Source organism: Colobus angolensis, unplaced genomic scaffold (genome assembly GCF_000951035.1).
Source record: "Colobus angolensis palliatus isolate OR3802 unplaced genomic scaffold, Cang.pa_1.0 Scaffold69, whole genome shotgun sequence".
Taxonomy (NCBI): domain Eukaryota; kingdom Metazoa; phylum Chordata; class Mammalia; order Primates; family Cercopithecidae; genus Colobus; species Colobus angolensis.
This window is the reverse complement of record NW_012120598.1, coordinates 540,955-559,547: the sequence shown is the minus strand read 5'-3', so window position 1 is coordinate 559,547 and position 18,593 is coordinate 540,955. Positions and strand designations below refer to the sequence as shown.

General features: G+C 40.1%; 1 protein-coding gene across 5 annotated transcripts in view; it reads right to left on the bottom strand.

Annotated features, from left to right (window-relative positions):
- GRIK1 (glutamate receptor, ionotropic, kainate 1) overlaps window positions 1-8,417 on the bottom strand; it is a 415,343-nt gene extending 406,926 nt beyond the window's left edge. For all 5 annotated transcript variants that reach the window (XM_011926464.1, XM_011926463.1, XM_011926466.1 and 2 more), the window contains exon 1: window positions 7,749-8,417. In XM_011926464.1, the coding sequence (XP_011781854.1) occupies window positions 7,749-7,866 (118 nt within the window). In that variant the 5' untranslated portion in view covers window positions 7,867-8,417. The remainder of the gene's footprint in view (window positions 1-7,748) is intronic.
- Between the last annotated feature and the right edge of the window lie 10,176 nt (window positions 8,418-18,593).

Sequence of the window (18,593 nt, the reverse complement as noted above, 5' to 3'; positions counted from 1 at the left end):
TGAAACATTAATGATTAGAAATTTTAAAGACAGTTGATAGGCTGTTATATGGTTGCTTTATTTTGTATTTTTGCTTTACCTAACCAGGATACCAGTGAACTAGTAACTAATGAAAGACAAAACATGACCTAATCTTTCAAATTTAACTGCTCTACTTGACAAGTGTGCCAAATAATATTTTTAAAAGCTAAAAGAAAATCTTTGGAAGCTATGGGAGGTGTTTCTATGAGATTAATTTGTGGCCAGTAGTTTACTTATTATTTAGTCAATATCATTGCTTGTTAATTTCAATTTGTGACTAATCTTACCTTAGATTTCATTATGTACTTTAGAAAATTCCTAAGCTTTTAGTAAGAAAAAAGTAAAATATTGTCCAAGTAACCTGGGAAAGTTATTCTAAAGAGTTCAATTTTTTTCAGTAGTTCATAAATAACTGATATTATAAATTACACGTTTTTACTTCTTTCCTTTTCTAAATTTTCCTCTCCAGGATTAACTATTTTTCTAATTATTTTATTATTTTAAACAATCAATTTGATTATTTTAAATAAATTAATTGGAAAAACAGTGACAGTACTGTATAATAAGTAGGGAGTTTCCAATTAGATACAACAACTTGATCTCAGTAGTAAATCAAGATAAGCAATTAATACAATTCATTTAGCTGGAATACATTCCTTTTAATTTGAATGCTTTTGTTTCACCATGAAAATACGTCATTTAGAAAATCAGATAAGCATCTTAAAATAAAGAATAGGTTAAATGTTAAATATAGACCTTGAATTTACCACAAATTACATTCCTGGAAAAGATATTTTAAGTCTAATATGAATTTTCAATTTAAAACAATGTTAAAAAGCAAGTCTAGTGGAAAAAAAAAAAGAGAAAAAGCAAAGGAAAATGGCCCCAAATCACATTTTATGCTAATAAAATGGTAAACCTTTAGAATAGATTATGTGGTTTTAAGAATATGTTCTAAATAAGAGGGCGATCAGTATTAAACATCTAAGTATACTTTCTTAAAGAAAAAAATTTATTAAGCATGCAAAATATCTGGCACCATACTAAGTGTTACTTTTTAATTAATTTTTATTTTTATTTTAAGGTCCGGGTACATGGGCAGTATGTGCAGGTTTTTACATACGTAACTGTGTGTCGTGGTAATCTTAAACCTCTAAGAAAATGTTCTGAAATTGGGAATGGCACACTCTGGCTTAGAATGAAGCAGCTGCAGGATGTATGGCCATGTGACTTTGGATGTGTGTGCTGAAATTGCTGTGATTTTACCGGCCCATGTTTCCTCAGGTGTGCTCTGGGAAGCTTGAGTTGTGTGGGACATTAATGGCTACGATTCAAATAAGGGTCTTCCAATAGTAAATATGTGAAAGACATTGGGTTAAACAAAAGAAACAGAGTGTTTGTTTGTTTGTTTTGCTGCAGAATTTCAAAAAGCCTTTACTATACAAATGTGCCTCATGAATCTCCAAGTAGGAGCATTTCCCCAGGCTTACTGGTTCAAATAGGTGATTGTGGAGCACAGAACTCTTACCCTGTTCATTAACAGAGAGAAAGAGAGAGAGAGAGAGACAAAGAGAGAGAGGTAGAGAGAGAGAGAGAGGGAGAGAGAGAGACAGAGAGAGGGAGACAAGGAGAGAGAGACAGAGAGAGGGAGAGAGAGAGAGAGAGAGAGAGACACACACCGAGAGAGAGAGAGAGAGAAAGAGAGACACAGAGAGAGAGAGAGAGAGGGACAGAGAGAGAGGGAGAGAGAGACAGAGGGAGAGAGACAGAGAGAGAGACAGGAAGAGAGAGAGACAGAGAGACAGAGAGAGACAGAGAGAGAGCGGGAGAGAGAGAGAGAGTGGGGGAGAGAGAGAGATGGAGAGGGAGAGAGAGAAGGAGAGAGACAGAGAGACACACAGAGAGACAGAGACAGAGAGAGAGGCAGAGAAGGAGAGAGAGACAGAGAGGAAGAGCGAGAGGGACGGGGGGATGGGGGGAGAGAGACAGAGTTATCCTCCTCAAGATCGAAGGTATGCCATGCATTCTACGTATATTTCATCCTTATGATAAACCATACATTTGTTATTATTTTCTCTTCTATAGATAACAAAACTGAGGGTAACAAATTAAATAATCTTCTCAGTTTCAGTCAGTTAGAAAAGGCAGCTGGAAATATGAATCCCCTTCTCCCTAAAGTTCTCCATTACTCTTTCTTCTAGTCTAAAGAGCTTTTGGAAAATTTTAGAACATAAATAATACATCCTATGTCATATGGATAATTATCGGTGAAACAACAAAACAGAATTGAGATCTCCACTACTCTTTCTTCTAGTCTAAATAGCTTTTGGAAAATTTTAGAACATGAATGATACCTCCTATGTTATACAGATAATTATCAGTGAAACAACGAAAGAGGATTGAGAGATTACCACTACCACTGTCCCCATCAACCCTTCCTCTAAACCCTTCCCAGTTAACTGTACACTCTGACAACAAACAGTGTGTTTGCTAGGCATAAGTAAGTAGTAAGGCTTCCTCTCCAGCTTGATTGCATTCTTTGAACCCTTTCAAAAGAGAAATTCTGGAGAGTCCACTGATAATAACCGTTTTTCTCTTTGCTAGTTGTCTCACATATAAACCACACTCACTTTTAAGTAATTTAGTTACCCTGAATAAGCAAGAGCAGGAGTTGACTTCTTATATTCGATTTCCACTTAGTACACACAGTGAAAGGGAAAAGATCTGCTCATTTGCAGAAACACGTTAACATTAGCCAGGCACTCTCTTTTATGTAACACCATCAGATACTTTCTCTCTAGATTTTTCCAGTGCCCATCAGAGTTTTCAAGTTCATATTAGGACCAGTATAGTGTATACTAAGCTGAAATCAAATATAAGAGAAATGAACTCTTGCTTTTAGTTATTCCAGGTAACTAAATTACTTAAAGTAAGCGTTATTTATTGTCTGAATACACACTTATACTGTGTATACTTGGCATACATACGTCTACACACAATATGGCATAATTTAATGCAAGGAACTCAAAACCTGAGACCAGAATAGCTAGTTTCAATTTCTGGTGTTTCCACCAGTAATAACCGAACTTTTGCAAAGTCACTATCTCAATGAAAACCAGAGATGACAAACCTTACAAGAAAAGTAGCTGAAGTTGAGGTCTATGCAATGTTAACATTAGGCCCATAAAATCAATATTAAATGAAAAGATGAATGACACAGGTAAAATTGTTAAGGGAAAAGATCTGCTCATTTGCAGAAACATGTTAATATTAGTCAGGCACTCCCTTTTATATCACACTATCAGACACCTTCTCTGTAGATTTTTCCAGTGTCCATTGGAGTTTTCAAGTTCATGTTAGGACCAAGATGATTTTGAAGACATAGGTGCTTCTCTCAGTGACTCTACCTCCAGCCAAAGAGGTCTTTCTAAACACAGGCAACTCTCCTCTGAGTTTCTGAGTTTCTTCTAAGTTTGGCAGCATGCACCACTCTCCACACTCTATGCATTTGGAAGCCAGAACTTATTCCAAGTTGACTATGCAATTGATGTAATAAATCAGTGGCAGAACATTAACTAAGAACTTTTCGAGAATAATATTTGAAGATAATTTTAAAGTGTCCACATTGAAAATCTGATGAAAAACATCAGCAGTGTAGATTGCAATTGCCAGAATGCAAACCTCAAGGGGCAGATGCTATCCATTTTATTCACTGTTGTACATCCTGCAATTTTATAAGTATGTCTGGCTCATGCTAGGGAAGTAAGAACTCAAAGAATATTTGTTGAATGAAGAATGAATATTAAAATGATGAAAAAACTAAGTGCCTAAAAATAAAGTCATGGACCTGTACACACTTATGTAAAAATATGAACAAATAAAAATATTACTTGGAACTTTGGGGATCTTTGGGTTAAAATATCCAAAAATGATGTTGCAGCCAAGGTAATGATTGACATAAAATAAATTTGGACTTCTCCCAAGGAAATAAAAGCATGTGAACAATGATATTGTCACTATAGCTTTCCACACTATTCATATAAAACTACACAATATTTCTATTTTTGCGATGTATTTAACTACACAATAGTAACATCTTTATTTGGTGGTTTGTTGGCAAATTACAGAAATTAGAGTATTTCATCTTCCCTTGTAAAAGAGGAAAGGCTGATACCATTACGGCTACTTCACAGATGAAGAGATTTAGACTCAAGGCTATTAAAGGCCTTATAAAGATACACCAATCAACTGTTAAGACCCTGTTTAGGATGAAAATGTAAATAATTAAAAAATAGAAGTAAAAACAAAATAACAACAGTAATACTACAACAAACGTATCCAGATATTACTCAAAGCCCTTTCATATCGAGCTCTTATCAATGACACGGTGAGGTCTGCAGTAGTTTTAATTCAATTTGTCAGATGCAACAGCAATGGCCTGGTAAGACTACATAACCCTCATTCACTCATCGATGTATCTAGTAAATGGTGGAGGTGGGACTCAAACCTATGCTTTCTGACACCAAAACATGCTTCAGAAAGCCTGGCTGCCCACTACTGAATTGTTAATCCTGTTTTTACCGTGACCTCTATAATTGTATGTGTTGAGATGATGCACACAAATATATTATCGATCTTTCTGTAATTCTTATTATAAATATTACACATCTGCCCTAAAATTGCACATGCACTTGAAATGTTTTTTCAATTAGTGGTGGTGGGCCACATCTACCAAGGTTACCTAGATCCTGTTCTAACCATTAGTTATAAGTCAGCTGCCCAGTTAAGGAAGATATTTGTGATCGTGAAGCTCACAGACCAACTAATTGCGTATGTCAACTCACTAGTTGTTGATATACACTGGTGTATACAGAGAGGCAGGGATGACCCCAGCAGCTCCACACAATTCCCAGCAGCCAGCTGTATTTCTCTTCTGTGCAAGCTGCTGGGAAACTTCTCGAGTGCAGTAGTAATGTTAAGGGCACCAGTAGCCTACTGGCCTTCTCTGTGTCTTAACTGTTGCATAAGATCATAAACTTTCCAACTGACGTTCACAGTGTATGCTCAAATCACGTGTATATGTGAACTCAATGCCCTCTCAAATATTCAGTATGCATGAATTTTATCTTAGCTTTTCTCCTTTTCTCCAAAGCTGAAGCTTAAGCAGACACTTTGACAAGAAAAGTAGACCAGTAATTAATTCATTCAAGCATTTGAGTGCCTTCTCTATATGAGGACCCAGTACTGAGTGCCTAGTGATTTTGCTATACTTTACTTTGAATATTTTAAGTCACTAAAAAACATGCCAGTTCGTAATCTAGAGACCTTTTTTGTTGGTTGGTTGATTGTTTAGTTGATAGATCGGTTGCTTGGATGGTTGACAGTTTGTTGGAAAGAAGGATGGGACAGGATATGATAAAGAATACAACTCTCTTTTCTTTTTCCTTACACACACTCATACACACACAGACACTTTGGCTTAGTCCCCAACCGCTTTTATGTTAATTTTTTGTATTCAGTATTGCACTTGATTGACACAAGAAAGTCGCTGTAGAGAAACAGGTTTCCTCTGAGGTAAAGCTGGTTTCCACAGTGCTAAATTGCTCATTTAAAAGCATGCATTGGTCCTTAGGTGCCTACAGGGCAACAGTGCTCACGTCAGCCACAGATCACTCTGGGCCAGAAGGAGTAACATATTTGGACTGCACATAAACAACACCAGGCTATGCCATGCCATTTTATTTCACACATTTTGGTTCCCATTTAGAAAAAAGAAAACCTTGTTATCTTGTGGCATAGATTTGTAAGGTTGGTTGTTTTCACTTTGAAAACTACTTTTACATAGATGATTGCGATTGCTTGGAGCTTAGACAAATACTCAGATCTGTGAACAAATATGTCTTAAAGCATCCTTTTCCCTTCTCCTCCTGAGTTCCTTTAGATGTGGGGGACATAGGAAAGGAAAATGCTTCCTTACACTTGTTATACAGGGAGGAGGAGCACTGGCTAGCACAGCCATTTCTAGCATCCCTAGATTTGTCTCTTTCAAAAGGTAAAATACACAAGCAAAACCCCAATTAAGTTAATAAGTATTGGAAATTATAACACACACACACACTCATTACTTACTTTGTATTGTTCAGAATGTTTTTTTTTTAACCAGGGTGAGTAGAGTTGATTGCGTTCCCCAGAACCCAGGATGCTAAACCTAGAACTTATCTCAGGTAAAGGATATTTCAGTTATGTATAGTAGTAAGTTTTTTAAAAAAATAAATACTTTGAATCTGTTTTAGAAAAGACCCTAAACTATCCAATACAACGCACATTAAAATTACCCATAGTCTAGAAAAAATATGTCTATAGTGAAAGTTAGTATTTGGGATCTGCAACTCAAAGTAGCACATTTCAATTTTTCTTTTAATGGGCATGTTCAGTGATTTAAAAAATAAAACCCACTATGTTCTGAATTTTTGTAAAGGGGCTGACTGTAGGTCAGAGCCGGCACATGAGAAATTTCAACTGTTCAGGAAGTGCCACTATGCCGCTGCCTGGCACTGCTCCTGGCATATTCTGTTAGTTCCTGGAAAGGGTGAATTAGAAGTCCTCAGAGATCAGGGCTTCACTCTTGTGGTTGAAAGTGGAAGACAGGAGAAGCTAAGAGACCCATGCGATGTCACAACTTCACCTGTGGCTCCCTCTACGACTGTGTCTCTAAGAAGCCCGATGGGTTGGGAAAGGAGGAGGGCAAATGAGATTAAGAGAACAATAACCTGGTTTGGTTTGAAAGGCAAAGAGCTGTGTCAACCCTCAAAGCTCAGAAATTGCCCTGTGCAGCCACAGACGAAACCTTGGTGGTGAGTGGTGTCCATTTATGGCTGTGAGTCCACGCCCCTTCCACTGTCCTTGCCTTTTATCATCTTTGGGCTGCCCACATTCAGCCTTCCAGTGCCTTTTTTATCTCATTTGAGATCAGAGCCCTGAATCTCCTACGAAGCTACCTGGACTGGGAACTGGATCGTGCTCAGTGGCAGGCAAGCGGGCAGATTAGGGAGCAAGTGGGAAACGTTAAGTGTCTGCTGACGTTGCTAACTGACCGGCCTTCTCACTCTTCGAATCTTCAGCTGGAAGTCAGAACTCTGCCCCAATCTAGTGGAACCCGTCAGACTTGGCAGACTCCATGTGGAAGAACCCAACTGAGGCATAAAAACTTGGAGGCTCTGGGGTAACAGGCTCTAGAATATTCCCACACCCCTAGTGGTCCATGTATTCTACTCTTGAGATTCGTGCATACTCGCCAGTGCCCAGAGCCCAGAGCCCAGGTTGCCAGGCACCGGGACTGCGGATCTGGACTGACAGACGCCCACCCAGGAGGCTGCGAGAGCTCATGTCTGCACCCAACTCAAGTGGCTGCAGCGGCGCGCGATCCCTTGCCCAGAGTAGGGGTGCCCGTCCCTGCGAACCTGGATCCCCGCACTCTAGCCCGCGTTCCTGGAGCCCAGATTGAAAACCCCGCCAACTGTACCTCCCGGGAAAGCCCGGCACCCTCCAGGAGGGAAGCAGTGACGCGGCTCCCCGTTTGCTGTGTAGCCTCCCGTGCGCACTGACCTCCACCTTCCCTAGCTCCTGCTCCTGCGCCGCCGCGCGCTGCCTCGCCCGGGACCGGCTACACCCGCGTTGGTGCCGCGAGCTACCACGTCTCTCGAGCAGGCAGCCTGGGGCTCACTCACCGATCCTGAGGACTTGCGGGGCGGTCTGAGGGAGGATATAGCAGAGGAAATAGAGGAGTGCCCAGCTGGTGTCCCTGGTCCAGAGCCCGGGCTGGGCGAGGAGTGTGCCGAGCTCCATCTTCCTAGCTTCTTAATTCATGCCGAGATACAGCCGCTGCCGGACGCCCGAGAGATGCACCCAACTTGGGCCGGGTCCCCGCCTCATCCTCTCTAGATGCTCCGGTTCCAAACACGCTGCGCGCTCCCCACGGAGCGAGCTCTAGGGAACCCGCGTGGGACCGCGGAGCTAGCTGGCAAGGCTGAGCTCGCTCGGGGCTCCTCACTGCTGTCGCTAGCCCATCACGGCTCCTCCTCCTCCTCTTCCATGGGCCGCAGACCGCGGAGGATCAGCGCTCTCCGGCTCCGGGAGCCCAGAGACGATCTGAGGAAAGTTGCTGCCCCAATCTGCAGGAACGTTTCCCTCATTCGTCCTCTGGTCAGATGCAAAAGTTGGGGGTAGGCGCAGACAGAGGAGGGGAAAGGGGGAAAGAAGACTAACGAAGAAGGAGAGAGAGAGTACTGGGTGAGTGAGTTGGTGCAGGGGCTCTGAGCAAGCCTGATGAGTTCCAGCAGGTTAACTGGGAGCGGAGCCACGTTCTGGCTTCTCTCAATCTTTGCTTTCCTCCTTCCCTCGCTGGCCCCACCCTTTATTTACTGCCCGCCCCAACCCCACTGATCAAGATACTCGCGCGCGCGCGCACACATACACACACACACACACACACACACACACACACACACACTTTTTCTCTCCCTCAACTTTGCGCTCTGCTGCTGGGAAGTCGATCGAGTGTTACATTCTTAAGACAGATCAAATCTAAACTATTGGTCCTAGTAGAGAAAGCCTCTGCTGTCCGCTGTGAGTGGCAGGGAAGCCTCCTTGGTAATGTCCCTGTGCACCTGTTAGGGGGTCTTATAGACAGTCAGGTATGACTCGACCCATCATTTAATGGAAAATCGCTTCCAATATTTTGGAAAATATGGGGGCTGCTGTTTTAACTCTGACAAGGATGAAGAAGAACAGGGGAAGGGGGAGAGGAATGAGAAAGCTTCAGTACTCCAAGATTATAGTGGCTTCATTCCTATTTGGACCCGAGATAATCTCTTGCAAATTGCTTCCATTTACACGTGCCACTGAGATCGAAGCAGCCTCCAGCGCCGCTGCTTTTCTTCATTTCTTTTAACTGTCAGGTTTGAACACTGAAAGATAGGCTATTTTAGCAATGTAGGTTTGGAGACTATTTCTCTGTAGAACGACAAGGACACTTCCCTAGGGAAATTAGCATTTGATTATGTTGGCTTAATTTCCTTCGAGTTTTGTGGGGAATGTTCTATATAAATGTTTCCTAGTTCTGTATTAACATCTCTTCTTTTTTAAACTGAGTATAGATTTTGAAGAACTGACCTAATCCATATGAGAAGTATGTCCACAGTTATATGAGCCTAGAATGGGAAACAATTGCAAAAGGAATCTAATATATCTTAAAGTACATTCGCGCATTCATTCATTTATTCATTCATTATTCAACAAATACCTACTGAGTATCTTGTATGTGGTGTCAGACACTATACTTTTTACTAAAGACCCTATAGCGGGGAAAATGCATGTTCATTCTCCAAAGGAGGTTAGAACTCCACTGTGGAAAGCTAGTCAGTTCATATCTCAAGTAGTAGGCTTGGTTCTGGACATGTTGGGTTGAGAGTTAACCAGGCAGAACATATCTGCAGATAAGAAGAGGGGTTGATATGGATTTAGGAATGCATTTTTTTGCATGGAAAGATTAAGGAAACCAAGAAGAATTAGGAGCACATGCTGGTTATCTTCAGACATTTGAAGAGCTCTTGTGTTGAAAGAAAGTAGCCTTATTCAGTGTTAGTTATGTGAGAAGAACTAAGAAAAATAAGATTGTCAGAGGGAACTTGCAGAAGAGTAAATTTTGTCTCACTTGGGGAGCATTTTTAAGAACAGAGAATATCAAACAGCAGCAAGGATGGGTGTGTTGGCTTACATTGGAGCACTTTGGTGATGTGGAGGAGGGAAGGTGACCTAAAACCTGGAGTTCAAGACCAGCCTGGGAAACATAGCAAGACCCTTCCTGTGCAAATAAAAATTAGGAAAACAGTAGCAAGACCTGCTTCAGAAAAGAGTCAAACTGGTCATTTATTTCTGCATATTTTTTGAGAGCCCACATTGTGTGAGATATTGTGCCAGTCTCTGGAGACACAGAGGGATATGATTTCTGCCACCATGGAACTCACGGGCATTAAAGTATGATGAGCTTTACAAAATGATGCTCTGGAAGTAAAGAAAAAAAGGAGCCTAACCTCATTTAAGAGTTTGGAAAGGGCTTATTCAGGAAGTGATGTTTCAAAACACAAAGAATGGGTGGTTTAAAAGGGATTAGTAAGCATTTCTTAAAGTGAGAATGAATGTAAATCTGTTAGAGGATTTATTTTTAAACCTAAAGGTCTGTGGTAAGCATTTTTAGTCATCTATTTTCTCTGGGTACATTAAAGACCAATACATAGTAGATATTGTATGGCTAAAGTTTGAAGACCCAAGGTCTAGAATAAAGTGAGCTTTTGAACAAACTGGGCTTAAATTCTGGTTTTACCAAGTCTATGTTTTTAGCTTTGGTTAAATTTCTATATCTGCCTGTAGTCCATTGCTGGCGCTTACACATACCTAGTTTTCCCCTTCTCTGGCTCATGAAAGCCTGTACCTTTTCAATTAGTTGGCATCGACCTTTTCAATTAGTTAGAATCATGTGACCATTTTTGGCCAATAAAATATGAGTGGAAGTGCACCACTGCCAGGAGAAAAGGAAGACAGTGAAAACAGATCCTGCATGGCCCTCCAGGACTCTCTTTCCCTGCCAGAGTAACTCTGAAAGCCACAAGGTCTAGAGGTTAAGATGAAAGCAGCCTCAATCCCTGAGTAATTTTTTATAGGAGTTGCTCTGAATGTTTCTAGAACAGCAACACACTGGTAACAAATCAGTTCTAGCTCTATGTTATGTTTTAATCCACTACAATTTTGAGATGTTTGTTACTGCAGCATAAGCTACTCTATACTAACTAATAAACTCTCTATGACTTGGTATCTTCATCTGTAAAATGGGAATAATAACAACACTACAGGGCCATTGGAAGATTATATGAGTTATCGCCTGTGAAGTATTTCCCAAGGTCCTTGTTACTCAGCATATATTAGTTTATTTGTGGTCATTACTTTTCTGGTTAAAGGAATCCATGCATACATGTCTAGTAATAATCTACCCCAGATTGCAGAGACTGAAATATTTTGTTTTCTGGACAAGAAGTCTACAACACTGGTCCAATTAATTATATGGTAATCATAATTGTTCTGATACTATTTCAAGAGTTTTGCTACTTTTACCTGTATTATCTCTGGTTTATGAGGAAACAGTTCATTTTGATAATTAGAGATATTAGAGTAATTTCCTAAAGGAAGTTTTTTGAAAACTAAATGGCACGCTGCAGTTACATTTCTGTATCATCTGTAAAATTCTGTAAAGCTTAAAACTGAATTTTATTTCCTTGTTAAAATGCTTCTCTCCACTACTCATGTACACAGGCTCATGGTGTTGAGTTACTCATGAGTGATCAGCAGCTGCTGTTAATTTGTTTTGTGCTTTTAAGAAGGACTGTATTTTGTACATATATTCATCCAGTTATTTTTTGCCCAAAATGACTCTGGTAATCACTCTTGATTCACATTTTCTCATACTGTCCTCTTAAGAATAAAAATGCCTAATTGAATGCATGCTGTCTTTTTCCCATTCCCCAAATCTTAAGCTTAAATTGATACACTGCGGTTAATAACAAAACAATACAATGACATGCAGCATTGTGCTTCCTGTGAGAGCTGGTGGCATTACTTAAATACTAATCCATTTTAAATTACTTAATTTTTAGAAGACAACTGGTACAAAGAAAAATAGCTTAGAGTAACCTGGGGAATGCAAATGTTATACAGTCTTTTCAAAATGTTGTGAGCATACCTGAGTATACTTAAAATATTACTCAGGGCACCAAAAACAAAAGATCAAGTGGCTTTTAGAGCCTGCTGGGACTGTGTGGCTGATGTAGGATCAAAATCTTGAGTTCTTGACTACTTTATGCTTTTTTCACTAGGTGATGTCATGTATTTCTATGATGCTAAATACTACCTTTTAGCCAAAGATTCTCAAATATTGTCTTTGCTCAGACCTCCAGATTCATGCAGCCAATTTTAATGACCATTTCTGAGAGAGTCAGCATCTCACATCCTTGATTCTGTCCCATGTCATTGCCCCACACTGAATCCTCTCCCAAATTTTCTCATTTCAATATGAACACCACCTTCCACCTGGCCATTAAAACTGGAAAATCAGGAGGTCATCCTTCATTTTTTTTCTTACTTCTTCACCTACTGCCATATCAGTTTTTTGTATAATGGCTTTACCTCCATAGCATGTCTTCAGTCGACTTCTCTACACTCCACTGATACCATACTAGCCTGGGGTTTCTCAACCTCAAAACTTTTGATATCTTTGGTTAGAAAATTATATTTTATGAAGGCTGTTGTCCTGTTCATTGTAGGGCTTATAGCAACTTCCCAGGACTCTCTCCACTAGATGTCAGCAGTATCCTCCTCCCAAGTTGTGACAACCAAAAATGTCTGCAGACATTGTCAAATAAATGCCCTCTGATGTACAAAATTACCCCTGATTGAGAGCCACGGCACTGGCCTAAATCACCATGATCTTCCATCTTCCATTTGGTCTATTACAATAAACTCTTAATTGTCTCTCTTCTCTCATTTGCCTCTTTCTATCCGTCCTGTCTGTTTGATCTAAATTAGCTCCTCCCATTAGCTGTCTTCACAAGGCCCTTCTTAAATCCCTCCTGGTCATTATTAACTCTCTACTTGTTTTATTTATTTTACTACAAATTCTCTGATAGTGAACTCTTTGTCTGCTCTGTTTGCCTGAAACCTTAGTGTGTAGCACTGTGCCTGGTACTTAGAGGGAGCTTGGTAACTACTCACTGAATGAATAAACAAATGAGTGATGCTCTCTCATAAGACGACAACCTATAAATTACAGCAGCAGATTTGTAAAATTGAGTTGAATAAGAAGCCTAATTTCTCTTTTAACTTAATTCAAAGCACCTACATTGATAGGCTTAATGTTTAGTGTTATCCTGAGTTCATGTCTAGGAAAACCAGAGTATAACTTTACATGTGCTTCTTCAGATTTTGGCAAAATGCCATATGGAGTAGGGGTTTCTTTTATAATTTCATTTTCAGCAAGGTAGCTATCATTACACATACCTTAACAATTTTACTGTAATTTCTGTACTAACACTGGTCTATTTGCCAAAGCACTGTGGAAAGCAGCTGCAGTGAAATCTTCAGGAAAAAAAAAAACTATCTCAGTTATTTATCCCTTCACATCCTCTTGTATTAACCTGAGACTCTAAAGAAATTCAGTCACATGGAAGGTCTGAACCTAGTTGGTATTTAGCTAATTCCATACATATGTTGGACTCATCACAGGCTAAAGAAGAAAAGATCCAGGCTGAGTACTCAGGGTATGGGGAGCCAGCCCTGGGCTGACCACTGACTACAGCTCACTGCTCTTGGATAAGTCACATCACCTCCTTGGACCTCAACTGCCTCAACCATAGCATGGAGTCATTAGACTCATATTCTCTATTTCCCCCTCCAAACCTAAGAGTCAATATAAATTATAGAAATTTTATAAAAGGATGGCCCATATTTTTCCTCTCCTTAGTTTATAAATAGAATGAACTTTTCCTCAAGATAATGAGCATTTATTTTTATTTATTTTATATGCCAGACATTGCTTTTCATATTTTTACAGGTGTTAACTTACCTAATACAGCAACCTTAAGAGGTAAGTACTACTGTTAAGCACATATCACAGCTAAAGAAACTGAGGCACAGAGAGGTGAAGCAGATGTCAGAAATGATACAGCTAAGTGACAGAATTAGAGCTGGGTCACTGTGGTTCTAAAACCCCTGCTTTTTAAAAAACAAATTGAGATTAAATTCACATAACATGCAATTAACCTTTTCAAAACAAACAATTTAATTACATTTAGTACATTTGCAACGTAGCAAAATCACCAACTCCAGTTAATTCTCCTGTGGCTGGAAAGTCATGAGTGACACAGGAGTAGCAAAGGTGAAATTAGAGAGGCAGCAGGTGCACGCATCTGCTAAGGACTTGGCTGGTGTAAGGACTGACTTTTCTTCTGGATGAAATGGGAGTCACTGAAGGCTTTGAATAGAGAAGTGACAGCATGAGGCTTATGTTTTGCTTTGTTATGGTTTGTTTCAGGGACTACATTAGTTATCAGGGGCCCAGTCAATTGGTATTGCTCTTGCCTTCATGGGGCTTATGATCACGTCAATAGTCCTGCAAATAGGCCGGGTGTGGTGGCTCATGCCTGTAGTCCCAGCACTTTGGAAGACCAAGGTGGGTGGATCGCTTGAGGTCAAGAGTTCGAGACTAGCCTGGCCAACGTGGTCAAACCCCATCTCTACTAAAAATACAAAAATTACCTGGGCATGGTGGCACATGCCTGGTAATCCCAGCTACTCTGGAGGCTGAAGCAGGAGAATCGCTTGAACCCATGAGGTGGAGGTTGCTGTGAGCCAAGATCGCACCACTGCACTCCAGCCTGGGTGACAGAGCGAGACTGTCTCAAAGAAAAAAAAGAAAAAGCCTTTTTGAGACTTAGCATGAATGTAAAATGTATTCTTTTGGGCCTAGCTTCCTTCAAATAATAGCTAATGTTTGCTGAGCCCTTACTATATACCAGGCACTACTTTTAGTGCCTTACAGTCCTAAGTCCCCGTGACCGTTTGAGATGGTTACTCATATTAGTTCCTCTCTTTTACAAAAGAGGACTCTGAGGCACAGGGACAGAATGTAGTTTCCATGAAGAAAAGCTAATAGATGTGAGAAGAGATTTTGAAAGTGGAACTTGGCTTCTATTAGGAGCTCAGGAAAGACTACTCAGAGGAAGGAGCCTTTACACGTTGCCTTAAAGGGCATTTGGGAGTGACTGCAAGGGGGATGAGAACATTCCAGGTAGAAAAAATGCTCTCTTACGGAAAGCAGTTCCCAGTCATAGAAAAGGTCTTAAAGCATATTTGGCTACTGTGAGCTGGAGAGACTGTAGTACCAGATGAGATGGAAAACGTGGGCAGATTCCAGGTCCCTAGGGATCCTTACAGGCCTCCCTGAAGATTTCAGAATTTCTTCTAAAACTGATGTAAAACCTTGGAGCCAGATGCATCTTTTCCACCTGTGCTCATTCACCATCATTCATCCACCCAGTTACGTGCTTCACAAGGAGGAGTTCCTCACCAGCCTGGGCCACAATACCAGCTTCTCCTTGCTTTTGCTTCTGGTGTTCCTCCGCACTCTACCTCTCCAGAATTCTTCCCTCTCATTTGGCTTCAGGGCCATCAGCCCTCTTCTGGTCCCAGTCATGCCCAACTCCTCATGACAGCGTATTTCCCCAAACCGCTCTCAGTCCTTCAGCATCCTTTTTCTCACTGTTTACCTGTTAAGGATTATTTATGCCTGAGTATCTCATTTCTCAGAGAGGCTTTCCTTGGGTCCACAGTGAAAAATATGTCAACCCAGTTTGTTCCTTCTTAACATGCTGTACTTTTCCTCCTCGCCACTTATCTCTAATTTTGACTCTTTATTCATTTATTTAATGTTTCTCTCTCTCCTTTAGATTTCAAGGACCAGGAGAGCGGGGTTTGTGCATGCATACAATGCTGTGGCCCTGTGCACGTCCAGAGCCACTCCTGACTTCTGACACATAGTAGGAACTCAACTCATATTGGCAGACTCGTTAGATCTGAATGCTTGGAATGTCAAGAACTCCGTAAGATATAACAAAGAAATCTCAGTTCAGGCAGGGCAGTTTAACATGGTATATCTCTTGCATTTAACTAATGTATTCAATGTTTGCTGAAAGTTTGCTTTTACGTAGTGTTTCATTAATCATTATTTTCAGCAATCTTATAAGCTCAAATTATTTCAGGGAATGATTAAATAAGTGCGTAGAAACCTTAAAGTTAGAGAGCTAGTAATTGCCTTAAAAAAGCTAAAATTGAAGCTCACAACTGTTACAACGTTCTAATTTTTATTCAGCCCACCCTTCCTTATGGAATTTCCATTTAAGTCTCCTGACAACAAAACGCATTAAACGCCTTCATATTTAAATCGTATAAATTAACCAAATTTCTAATTATTACATCTGGTTTAATTTCTCTCCTCGTAATCTCATACAGCAAATGTCATCTGTTTTTTAAATTATTATATTTTATTTATGAAAGCAATACATGCATATCATTTTAAAAGTTAGATAGCACTGAATAAAAACATACCGAAACAGTACCACTTCTCCGTCTTCCTCCAGCTCCTCCTCTCCAACTCTTTCAGCTATTTTGTCCACCATTTATGCATCTTATATTTCTATTTCTCCATGGTATACATAGTGTTTGTTGACTTCATCAATTTGAGGTATTATCTCTTAACTTCCATCATGTCAATAGATAATATTGACCTGATTTTACTCTTTAACACCTTTATCTGATTAAGTTGATTTTCCCTTTCTCCTCTTTTTTTTTTTTTTTTTTTGAGATAGGGTCTCAGTCTGTCACCCAGGTTAGAGTACAGTGGCACAGTCATTGTTCACTGCAGCCTGGACCTCCGGGGCTCAAGTGATCCTCCCTCCTCGGCCCACTGAGTAGCTGGGACTACAGGTACACAACACCATGCCTGGCTAATTTTTATATTCTTATAGAGATGGGGTTTTGCCATGTTGCCCAGGCTGGTCTCGAATGCCTGGGATCAAATGATCCTCCCACCTCAGCCTCCCAAAGTTCTTTAATAATAGGCATGAACTACCATGCCCAGCCTCTCCTGTTTTTAAAATACTACAATTTTAGGTTCAGTCGCTGTTCAAGGTTTATAGTCTACTCTGCTGTCCTATCCCCGTCTCCTCACTCTTCTTGTTCCTTTTCTTCTCTTTTTCTCCTTCTTCTCCCTCTTCTGCTCCTTTTCCTCCTTCTTTTTGCCTCTATGTCTCTCTGTCTTTATTTCTCTCTCTCTCTCTTTCTCGTAGAACATGCTGAGTAACATCCTGAGTAAATGTGCTTAAAATAGCTCTCTCTCTAAAATTCAGTTTATTCAGGGGGTGTATGTATTGTGTTAATTCCTCTCTTTGTCAACTTGTATAACTTCTGGAACATTTTCTCAACTTTATTGTTCAATTCTTCTATGATTTTTTTCATTTATGTTACTGTGTTTTTGAGTTATTTTTCATCTTACTCTTTTAATATGTTATTTTTGTTTTATAGGTGCAACATTATTTTTTAACTCTCTAAAGATATTATTGGGAAACTTTTCCTCCAAATAGCCTCTTGCTTTTAAGTTCCCTTTTGTTTTTTCCGTGTATTTTAGTCTCCAACTTTCAAGGTGAAAAACTTCCTTAAATGTCCTTTAACCCTTTGTTGTGTGCTCATGTTTAAGAAAAGGGGACTGGAATCTGGATTGTAAGATATGAATGCAATAAGCAGGACTTAGGAGTTCTAAGATTTTCTAAAGAGGGACCTGGAGTGACAATAGGAAAACTCCAATGTCAGTATATATGTGCTTGAGAGTATGTTTAAGAGTTTTTTCTTGGGCTGATTATATTCCCAAGAGAAGATTCTTCCGGTGCCCTCTGGGAGTTGAGTGAAAGAAAGAGCTGGCAAGAAACAACTCCATGAGACTACGGGCACAGTTTTATGTGAGAGTGATAGGGAGAGGTTGTTATCCAGTAGCATGAAGTCAGTTGTGTCCTAAAGAGCTCTCCAGCAAGCCCTTTCATACTAGTTCTCTGTTTGCTGCAGGTCCTGATGTGTTCCAGGCTTCTAGTTCTGAGCAATGAGTTTTCTACCCTGAGGATTATCTTGATTCTTGCCTTTGGGCAGTACTACTTTGAGATATAGAATTCTTCAGTTGGCCAAGACAGTTTCCACTTCTCTGATTATCTTCCCATTCTTTGTACTTTAATTGTCATTTTTGTGAGATTTCTGCTGGAAAAGTGTTCAGTCCTCCACCTTTATCCAGAAGCAGTTATTTTATAACTTTTAATATAAATTGTTATAGCAAGACAAGCATGATGGCTTACACCTATAGTCCCAGCTACCTGGGAGGCTGAAGTGGGAGGATCATTAGAGGTCAGGAGATTGAGACCAGCCTGGCATCATAGTGAGACTCCTCTAAAAAAATTTTTTTTTTTAATTAGCCACGTGTGGTGGTGCATGCCTATAGTCCCAGCTACCTGGGAGACTGAGGTGAAAGGATAATTAGAGGTCAGGAGTTTGAGACAAGCTTAAAGCTTAGGGAGAGACTCCATCTCTAAAAAAATTTTTTTTTTTTTTAATATAGCCATGAGTAGTGGTGCATGCCTTTAGTTCCAGCTACTTAGGAGGCTGAGGCAGGAGGACTGATTAAGTCCAGGAGTCTGAGACTGCAGTGAGCTATGAAGGTGATAGAATGAGATCCTATCTCTTTAAAAATAAATAAATTAGTTAAATTTTAAAATAAATACATTGCTTTAACAGATGTTCTCAATGCCCCATCCATATGTTCTCAGCAATTATCACTATATATGAACATGGCCTCCTGAATACAGTTGGGACTTTCTGCCTAAGGACTCTTTTCTTTCTTTCCTTCCTTCCTCCCTCCCTCCCTCCCTCCC